This window comes from Etheostoma cragini, chromosome 5 (assembly GCF_013103735.1).
Source record: "Etheostoma cragini isolate CJK2018 chromosome 5, CSU_Ecrag_1.0, whole genome shotgun sequence".
In the NCBI taxonomy this organism is placed as follows: Eukaryota; Metazoa; Chordata; class Actinopteri; order Perciformes; family Percidae; genus Etheostoma; species Etheostoma cragini.
In genome coordinates, this window is record NC_048411.1 from 12,415,143 (window position 1) to 12,426,136 (window position 10,994).

The window sequence follows — 10,994 nt, forward strand, 5'->3', positions numbered from 1 at the left end:
AATGTGCTTTTATGAAGACAAAGGTGGATACAGATGTGAGGAATCAGCAGGGAGAATAGGAAGACTGTTGGATCCTGACTCCAACCAAACAACAGTTCTTTTGTGTCGGCAGCTTATAAAAACCTAAGTTATGGGTACTTTACATTGTAGGTGGTTCATATCACCATACCTGCTTTTGGTCATTTTATCGCTAGCAGACAAAATTGATGAGGAGGAACCTTCATGCAATACAAATCTATGGAGAGCGGAGGGTTCTTTTCCCCTCCGGTGGGGGCAGTATGCTCAACATACTAAACCACTGCTGAACACATCTTTCACTTTGGATGTTGATCACAAGATAAACACACTTTGGTATGTTTACACATGACTGTATCAGCCATTAATATCAGTGCCTCATGGGTGTGTTACCATCCTACAGCTTGCTCTCAGACTATAAAAGGCATTCCATGCAGCTTATTTTCAATACAAGTAGTTGCTCGCTCCAGTTGCCCTTACCAGACTGATCGTTCATCATGCGGATGGCTTTAGCTTTGGCCAACTCCAGTGCTGTGACCCATCTCTGCCGCTCCACCTCTGTGCTAGCCTTCAGGTGGTAGGTGCGGCCGCCACTGCTCAGGACAATATTGCAGGCGTCCTCTGTGTCGATGTGTGCTGTGGCCAAGTTGATTGTTCCACGGCACGTATGGGCCATCTCTGCCTGCGTCCTGAAACAAAATATCAGGCAGAAAAAAAGACAGAGAAAGACAGAGAGAGAGAGAGAGACAGAGAGAGAGAGAGAAACAAGAAAGAGCTGACAACACTGGTCTAGGACATCTTTTGTCACTTGTTGCAGGTATGATAGTTCCTTTACAGTTGACATTCGTACGGCCAATAAGCACAAGCAGGTAGGAAAAAAGGGACAGAGACATGCCACAGATTACATTTTAAACTTTACTTTGAAAGCCATGCAGCAGTGGAAGTACTTGGTTATTTCACTAAAACACACACCTTCTCTTTAGCACATTCATGAAACCTAAATTTGTATTAGCCAATGTTAAACAAATTTAATAGATCTAACTTATCTGCCCTGCCCTGAGTGTGCTGCTATGTATTCTTCATGTATTCTATGTATTCTTCACTAGGACCAACTGTTGCACAGTAAGTGGGCCACAGTAGTGTAGATAACAAGGTCATTGTCTGCCTCCAAGCCTCTGTATCGGATAAAACCAAACAATTAGTAACAGCGTTAACAAAGAAAGAACAGAGTGCAAGAGGTGGTGTAAAAAAGAAAACACGATAACGGTGAAGAGAGCCAGTGCAGAAGAGCAAGAGATTAGAACGAGGAGCAATGTGTAAATGTAAAGACTGTAGGTTTCCAAAAGCATCTTCCAATAACACAAATGTTGCAAAAATGTCAATACTGTTGTACATCATCCAAAACAGAAAAATACTTTTTTATTAAGTAGCATAATTGTGAGACCGTTGTTCTACATCATGTGTCAATAAAAACAAAAAATGAAATACGGTTATTGATAGAAAAGAAATACTCTAACTATCATGATTAACTGAAAAAAAGACAATTCAAGAGAAACATTAACAATTGTGTTAGGAAGCTGACTGTCATTCTTTCACTGTTAGACAAGCTAAGGCGCAGAGCAGAGATGGAACATCAGGTCACACAGAGAGCTGAGCGTGTGCAGGTCTTCACTCCAGCCACAGACAGCTAATTTTGCTAATTAACGCCCTACACCACAGAACAGCAACTAATCAGCGAAATTACATGCTGTGGTTGTTGTTTCAATGAACAAACACATCCTCAACCCTCAGTGTCACACAATTTCCCATCCGAACTCTAAAAAACCGCCGCTGTACAATCATGATGCATCTGTATTTGTCTGTAGGTGCGAGATCCCTTCATTCTTCCTCATTGAGTACTCAATGCCACGAGCAGCTGCCTCTAAGCAGCACTAAACTCTACGCCAGATCCACTCCCAGTTGACTCTGACAAAGTTGCTGCCGCCTTAATAAGTCAGAGGTTGAAGCGTATTTATAAGACCTGCCAGGCAGTGGTTTCCCTCACACTGCTTCTACTGGCTGATGTCAAGTCTTGTTTTAATGCCAATCCAGAACAAGCGCTTCAGTGTACCGCTATTCCGCTGGCGCACGATGCACATCAGTTGACAGACGAGACCGCACTGTGGGCATGCAAAGCCTTGTGGAGGGTGGGCAGGAACCCTCAACAGCCAGTTTCCAGCCTCGCCCTGCCCGAGCTCAGCTGCAGAGTCCTGGCTGTAAGTGGGTCAACAAACTGAGTGTGCTGCTAATAAGTAAGATGAAATTCACACTGATCACTTTGGCCCTGAGGGAAGACGAGGCCATGCAAAATCCATGAAATACACAGTCAAGGAAACTACAAAAGCTGGGAAAGAGAGACTACAGGGGCATTAAGGCACTAGTAGGGGAGGGGCGAAGGTGAGTGGGATTAGCTGAGGACATGAGAGGGCTCTGCATGTTGCGCTGAGCCAGGAGAGAATTGCAGTGCTTTACCTGTCGGTCCCCTGTGCACATATCCTCATAAAACACTTATCCACCGATCTGGAGCATGTAATGACAGAACAACAACCAGTGAACAACACAGAACAGACGGCCATGAGCATGAGGAGGCATACACAGACAGGCAGAGGAAATAAGACACAGTACCCAGAGCATGAGAATGTGGATAAGTTTTGCTGTGGCTTGGGGCAGAAATATCACAAGACATGGAGGGAGAGAGCCAGCTGGGAAACGTGTAGTGCTGAAGACAGAAAGGAAATATAAGACAAGAAAACCAAAGCAATGATAGCAATGATACTGCAACACGGACAGCATGATATGACCTGCTAAAAGACTGAGACAATGAGATAGTGAGAATGTGACCAGACTCCCTGCTCTCTCGAACGTCACTCAGCTTCTCTGAACTTCTAAGAAAACACAAAGACCACCTGAACACACACACACAAACACACACACACACACGAACGCACACGAACACACACGAACATACACACGAACATGAACGCATACAAACACACACACACACGTTGCCGGCAGTAACACAATAACCTGACTCACCAAAGGGACACGAATGGTGCCAAACCCCCACTAAGCAATTAAATTGCTACTATCTGGTTACTATCCTGCAGGTGAGAAGGATACGTGGCAGGCCTACTCTACTATGAAAGTCAAGGCTAGATTCGCTGATATGGCAGCTTCAATAACACTCAAAGCTTTAATGGCCCTTAATCTACTCTAAAGCCCCAAGATGGCTTTACTTTCAGAGGTGGGTAAGTAATGCTGAGGAGTATTAAAACTGGGGGGAAAAGTCAATTAAGAAATTAAAAATGTAAAAACAGTTCAGTGAGAGGACAAAGATCTTGTCATATGTTCTGGCGAGGCTATTTTGGATGATTTAAACTAAAAAAGACCAGACACAAAGCTGATGTGGTATAAAAAACAGCCAGCCATGCAGTGTCAGAGCCAATGTAATCAATAACAAGTGCAATGTTGAATCTCTGTAAAACTCATTACACTTTAACAGGCGCAAGTGCTGAGTGTGTCGGTCCGCCCACAGAGTAAACACATTGATTATGGACGTCCATTGCCCTTTGGCTTCTCAGATACAAGTTGGAGAACTGAGCCCTTGCTTTGACAACAGCCTTGGAAATGAAAGTGATCTCTCAGGTTATTGGCTGAGGCTTCTAATTGGCAGTCGGTTGCTATTGATTTATCAGAAATAAAAACTGGCCTTTTAAAAAGGACAAACAAATGCTGAACAATGCAAATCTAACAACTGATCGATGCATGTTGGACTACATCTGATGTGACAAGTCGCTAGGCCTTTAAAGTGCATTCTCTCATGATATTTAAACCATTCTATGTCTATCCATCAAATCCTGTCATACACTTATCCAAAGTGACATTTTTAAATCCTTAAAAAAAGGAACTACATGTTTCTTACATTGCTTCAACTTCAAAGACAAAGTAATAACTGACAATATTAAGTGCAAGAGCAGCAACTTTAGACAAAAGTGTTTATGTTATAGTGTAATAAAATAGTGAGTGGCAATAGTATAGGGCTATTTACGCCTAGTATATTTCTTAGTGTATTCGTCTCATATTTCTAGGACAAGAAAAAACTTGTTCTGCAGGACACAATAATCCCTTGACATACAAAGAAGACTTGTTGTTAATGTTTCATTACCATGTCACATCTGTCTGTTTCCCTTTCACTTCCCTCACATTAGAAGTGCAGATAGTTGGCCAGAGGAGAGACAGACAGAGGAATACAAAAGCCTGGAGAGTCAGACACACACAATGTGTTCTGCCAGGAAGACATCATTGGAGGGGACAATTCGTGCGCTTCACTGCTTCTGTGCTCAGGTGTTGACGGGCTACCTTTATTTCAGGGACAACAGTCACCTTACAACATAATGGACTATTAATAGAGGGTCCAGGCATCATTCCTTTCTTCACAAGCTCAAGCAGGAGTAGGGCTTTGGCTAACATAAATCAGTGTCAAATTGCACTGCTGACAACAAAAGACAAAAGAGTGTTGTAGATTGTAGTATTTTCATAGCCAAAATGTTGCATAGCAGTCAGAAGACCCAGACTCAAACCCCCCACCAACAAGAATTCACCTTGCAAAAGAGCATTTAAACAAGGCAGGCCATCCCTTCCTTCTTCACAGCTGAATTTGCTTTTTAACCTCCCAGAGTAAGATGGCATTTGAAAAGACAATTATCCTTGAGGAATCAGCTTAGTGTCGCATTCATTATTTTTATTACCGCCAGCAATTACATTTTGCATTAACACTTAGCCTACAACAAGCTACGAGTTTTTTTAATCATATCTAATTTGTGAGGGCACTTAGAATTTACAGTCACCGCTTAGACAAATAGTACTTTTAGCCAGGGAGCAAATTACGGGGGAGCTAGGTAGAGCTCGGCTCCCTTTAATAAGACATAAACTCCCCTGAAAAACGGGATTTGGGAAATTTTTGGGGTTCTCTAAAAATATTGATGTTGACATTGATACTGACGTGTCCTTTGGACGTGCAAATTAAGTGTTGTGTAATGTGATTATCATGGATTATTATATGTAAAATTGCAATAATCTCATTCATACATGCATGACGGCAATTTAAACCTAATTCACGTCAATAAAGATAACTATACATGCTATTCTTGTCATGGGCATCAAGGTGTGGCAGTGCTGCGGTGCAAATTCAACTTATATGAATCTTTGAGCATGTAGGCACACCTCCCGCCAGGGTGACAATGCAAGAAGAAGCTGAAGAAATAGTTCCTCTCTGGCTAAAGATGGTGGTGGTAACCGCTTTTCAGAGGCCAGTCACTATCCTAACCCCTCTTGCTCCTTTTTCCAGTTAAACTTAAACAGCAGTGGAGAGACTGGAATCGCCGATACATGGCTGTTCGTTAAGGATAGAAGCTTGGGGTGCATTGTTTAGGCCTAATTGAACGGAGGAATTATGGTAGCTTGAGTAACTTAAACCATTGTTCATGTGAAATCTCAAAGACAGCCTCATGCCTTGTTCATAGACTATCTGTGGGTTGCGGTTTGACCTATCAATTCTTGTCAATAAAGTATCATAGGGTAAATCCTGTATAGTGCATACACTTGCCGTTATGGATCTTTGTAAGTTGCTCCAGTGGGCACCTTTAGGCTGTGAACCATTTCATTAAGAAAACTGGGTCAGACAGGGTAAACTAACAACTGCAACTGATACTTCATCTCTCCTTTTATGTGGACCATGCATACAGTATATACAGGTAGTTTGGGTCTTTCTGGAGTGGCATCATTAATTGCGTCATACCCATCTAGTACAAAAGGTCCAAATGTTGGGTTTATTCTTGAAATGATATTCTGGCCAATAAACACATTTTGGCACCAAACACATTGATAATCAATAAGAAGTTTAAATAGACAAAAGCAGTAAAGTTAAAGCAAGCAAGCTGACTGAACATGCAAGAGCTCAGCAATGGAAGCAATGAAAAGTACCAAGCTTTGTGTGAATAAGCACAACACAGAGGCTGGCTTGGGTGAAAGCTCTGAAAATGCTTGAAGGTGGACCTATTTTGTCACACATAGCTACTGTTTGCAATGTCAATACTGAACTTCCTCAGGCTAGACCATGTAACAGTTAATTCACCTAATAGTAAATTAAACATAATCTGGCAAAGTATAAATTGTTGTTCTTGTTGGGAAAAATTGAGTTTGGATTTATTTTTAGCCATTCAATAAACAAGACATCAATACTCAATTTAAGTTCCTAATGACTTAGTAGTCTAATCAGACCTTTTTTATCCTTCACAGTAGGCTATACAGGAGTCTTCTGAGTTTAGTGCTGGGAGACTGAATACATGTTTGTCATGCTGTATGGTCCCTTGATGGTGCCTCTACTACACCATTCCTGCAGAAAAATGACTCCCTTGCAAGAAACAAGTCAGCCACAGGTGTCTATTGTAAAGCTATAAACGTTAGCTCGCATCTAGCTACTGCGTGATCAGAGTGAGGACAAATGATATTCACAGCGACCATGGATTGTATCTCGTTACAGTGATCACACGAAGCAACTTGGCTCGGTATCAAGAATACAGGACGTTCATAAGAAATGCAATTTTGAAACGGTAACAATTTCATAAAAGAAGACAATTAGGACGTTGACTTTACTAACTAGCTAGCTACATGTTTAAAGACCTGTTGTAACACTATCACTGAGGAGTGAACAGCTGTCACCGACTGAGGCTAGCTTAGTTTGCTAGCTAACGTTAACGTCTGTACCAGCTGTAGAGGTATATGGCACTTTATTGAATTAGAAGTAGTATGTCTAGTGTTGCTGTGTGTAGCTATGTCTGTGTCAGTGCCTTCCTGCAACATAATGTCAGTTAAAGTAAAAACGTCCACGGTTCTGTCACTGTCAGCTTTAGCTAGCTTAGTAAACTGACAGCTGAGTCTGCCCGTTTGACAGCTAGCTTTAGCCTGATGCTAGCCAGCTGAGGCAGCCAGCAGTCATGATGCGCCGACACAGAAATACTGTATGACTTGCTCAGCGCCCAATAGGCGTTTATTTTCAGATATATTGCACACTGCGTCTTCAAAATGTACCTGTAATATGAGAGCAGGCCATTGCTGAGGACAAACCATCGCCGCTGGTACCCTTTCAAATAGTTGGTCCATTTAAAAAGCCAGCCTTTGTAAGTATCCGACCCTGGGGCCGGGGCCGCGGCAGAGGCGGGTGCCGAGCCCTTTCCTTGCTCGCTCATCCTCCGCTCCGCCGCACGCCGAAGGATGCGGGATGCACCGGGGACAGGGACACTACCCCACCGGGACAACCGGGGCGAGATACGTCTCGGCACTGACGAATGAGCTCGAAGGAGGAGGTCCCCCAGTCTAGGGCGAGAGAAACACCCTTTTCACATGACGCCGGAATTGACACCAAAGGAAGAACGACAAGTGATGCCTACACTTTGCTGAAGCAAACTGCAGATGATAGCCTACAGAGCGCAGAGCTGTACTGGTTAGAAAAGAAATCCCAGTAAACATGTAGTTAAACACGTTGAGTGCCCGTAGTTTGAACGTCCATCAAGACGTCGCGTTATTTTTCAAAAACAGTTCCATGACAGTGGATAGTACCACGGATAACCTGCCAAAGAAGACTGTGACTCCAGCCGTACGTACACGCTGCCACCGACTTGAGGTGCAAAAAAGCTCTGGCCGCCCCGACAAGGATGCTTGTCAAAAAATACGTGGAAGTTTTTTGACGCTTGGCCTCTCTGACGTGGCGGTTGTCTCTGTTGGACCGGTAGACACCTGTCTAACGAGAGACCATGTTAACTGGCGACCGTCAGCCAGATGCGTCTGTTCTTGTTGTAGTGACGACAGCTGTTGAAAACGGGAAGAGAATACGAAGCTGTCCGCGTGGAAGCCCTTTTGTTAAGTTGTCATAACAATGTTAAAACATAACGACTGCTTCTCTGATTTTTCTTTGGAGTCTGTCTGAGGAAACTTGTCAGTCGCGTTGTAACGTTTTGGAAACAGTACAGCTCTTCCTGTTAATGTCTAGAATACGTTTTATTGAACCGAGCGTCTTCAGAGCCGGTTAAAGTTAACACATGCCACGTAGAAAAGTATTTAGCCCTTTTAAAAGTAGAAGAACATATTAATTATTAACTTGGATTAGAACTCGTAGCTACTTTTGTGAGAAAATATATAAGTCTTACACAGCGCCCCATAATCTAGTCATGACCACATGGGTATGGCTTAATATCAACTCACGTCACACAGCGTCTCAGAAAATGAGGAGCAAGCCAGATCAATAGTGACCACACACTGCATGCAAATAACTCACAAGTTGCTCTTGATCAGAAATTGTCTTCATTTTTATGATTCCCACAAAATTCACGTGTTGTATGTTTGTCAATGGTAAGCAAATCAACCTAAAACTCAAATGTCCATCTCTGACAAAAAAATTATAAATAAACATGATTTAACATAGATAAACGTGTGTGCAGGATGAATAGTACAGTACAGGTGGGGGACAGTTAACACCAATGGAGAACAGTTAGCATGTACAGTCATTGCGCAGACAGATGTACTTTAAAGGCAGTAATTACTGGGATAAGGGTTTTTATTTTGAGGTTGAGTTTTTTTTTGTAGTTCATTTCAGTCATTGCATCTGAGAACTGGAAGGAGTGGTGACCAAAGGAGGTGTTAAGAAGCCTATAACCTCAAGGTTGAAGCTACTAATACAAATAGCCTATATCATTTATATTAACGTTAGTAGCTTAAGGCTACAGTGGTCACAACTTGATCTGACTGGCTCCTGTTTTAAAGATATGATGAATGAGATAGCTGAGACTTATCATTTGTTTTGTTAAACTTAGTGAGCCTTGCAGGACTTCACTGTGACCGGACCGTTTAGAGACGATGTGACCCGCAGCTAACGGTAATTGAATTGAATTCAATTTTATTTATAGTATCAATTTATTACAAGAGTTATCTCGAGACACTTTACAGATAGAGTAGGTCTAGAGCACACTCCATAATTTACAAGGACCGAAATAGTTCTAGTAGTGCTCCCTCCAGAGCAAGCAACAGTGCAACAGTGGCAAGGAAAAACTCCCTTTTAGGAAGAAACCTCGGACAGACCCAGGCTCTTGGTAGGCGGTGTCTGACGACCGGTTGGGGTTAGAATGAAGATTGGCAATAACAGTCACAAAAAATAGTAGTTTGTAGTAGTTCTTTGTAGTAGTTCATGGCATAGCAGGGCACTGTGGGCATTACAAGGCACAGCAGGGCACAGCAGAGTGTAGCAGGATGAACATGGCATCGAAGAACGTGTAGCGGAACCATGGCGACAGTTGCAAACATGATTTTGCTGCCTTCCTGATCCAAGGAAACATGCTGGGCGAAAAAGAACACAAGGACTCAAGGAGGAACAGGGTAAAGAGAGGAGCCTGGTCAGGCTAGAACTCTCCCCAACCGGATCGGGCTGTATGCCCTGCCTTCCTCTAGTTTTATTATATTACTGATTATATGATAGATAAATCTGACAACTATGAGGAGAAGCAGGTGGATCGGGTTAGGCGGACGCTGCGACTCCTCACTCCCTAACAATATTCAATTACATTTTATTTATATAGTGCTAAATCACAACAACCGTTATCTCTTTGAATATAAGCTTTATCAAAGAGGAAAGTCTTAAGCCTACTCTATAATGTGGAGACGGTGTCTGCCTCCTGAACCCAAACTGGAACCTAGTTCCACAGGAGAGGAGCCTAATAGCTGAACGCTCTGGCTCCCATTCTACTTTTAGAGACTCTAGGAACCACAAGTAACCGTGCATTCTGGGAGCGTAGTGCTCTGGTGGGGTAGTAAGGTACTATGAGCTCTTTAAGATAAGATGGTGCCTGACCACGAAGAGCTTTGTTGGTGAAAAGAGGGATTTTAAATTCTATTCTGGATTTTACAGAAAGCCAATGCAGAGAAGCTAAAACAGGAGAGATGTGATCTCTTTTCCTGGTTCCTGTCAGAACACGTGCTGCAGCATTCTGGATCAGCTGAAGAGTCTTTATGGACTTTTTCAAGCAGCCTGATAATAAAGAATTGCAGTGATCCAGCCTAGAAGTAACAAATGCATGGACTAGTTTAACTGCATAATTTTAAGACAGGATATTCCTGATTTTTGCAATATTACGTAGGTAAAAAAGGCGATCCTTTGAATTTGCTTTATGTGGGAATTAAAGGACATGTCCTGATCAACGATAATTCCAAGATTCCTCACAGTGGTTCTGGAGGCCAGGGGGATGCCATCCAGAGTAACTATCTCTTTGGATAATGCGTCACGAAGGTGCTTGGGTCCCAGAGTAATAACTTCACTTTCATCTGAGTTTAACATTAGAAAATTACAGGTCATCCAGGTTTTAATATCCCGAAGGCACATTTGAAGTTTAGCTAACTATAGTTTAGTTAACTGGTCCCTATGTACAAACAACGTTATTTTATAAACGATAGGAAACCCAGCAACGGCAATTATGCGCTTGTTCTCATAATTAATGTTTTGGTAGGAACAAAAGTTTACATTGTATGTTTCTCTGGGGTCTAGATTCTGATTGGCAACTGGCGTTATTAAAAATAATATGATAAATTAAATTGTAGTACATCATTAGCTTGTGTGACCTGCACTGTTGGAAGAATGCATTGTAACTCTAACATTGATGAACATTGGCACCATCTACTGGGTGGTTTGGAGTAATTGTCTTGCTGGTTAACCCCTGTGTGGTGTTCATAATTTTGTCACACAGCCAATGTTCCCCGGCTTTAAAATCAATACAGCCATAACAATTTATGTAAAAATACTTAACATATTTTACTTATACTTATACTTTAGCTCAGTTACTACATTTTTATCATTTATGGTTAATACTTGCCCTTTACCCCTGTGAGATCATTTTCGT

At 42.2% G+C, this 10,994-nt stretch overlaps 1 protein-coding gene across 2 annotated transcripts in view; it reads right to left on the reverse strand.

Moving 5' to 3' along the window:
* The window catches only part of si:ch211-106a19.1 (uncharacterized protein LOC561797 homolog), a 50,573-nt gene extending 42,693 nt beyond the window's left edge, over positions 1 to 7,880 (reverse strand). The window contains exons 1-3 of one of the 2 annotated variants that reach the window (XM_034871579.1): positions 7,144 to 7,867; positions 2,527 to 2,574; positions 496 to 704 (exon numbers count right to left, since the gene is read on the reverse strand). In XM_034871579.1, the coding sequence (XP_034727470.1) occupies positions 496 to 704; positions 2,527 to 2,574; positions 7,144 to 7,301 (415 nt within the window). In that variant the 5' untranslated portion in view covers positions 7,302 to 7,867. Of the gene's footprint in view, positions 1 to 495; positions 705 to 2,526; positions 2,575 to 7,143 lie in introns of both variants that reach the window. The other variant, XM_034871580.1, reaches the window with a different exon arrangement.
* Between the last annotated feature and the right edge of the window lie 3,114 nt (positions 7,881 to 10,994).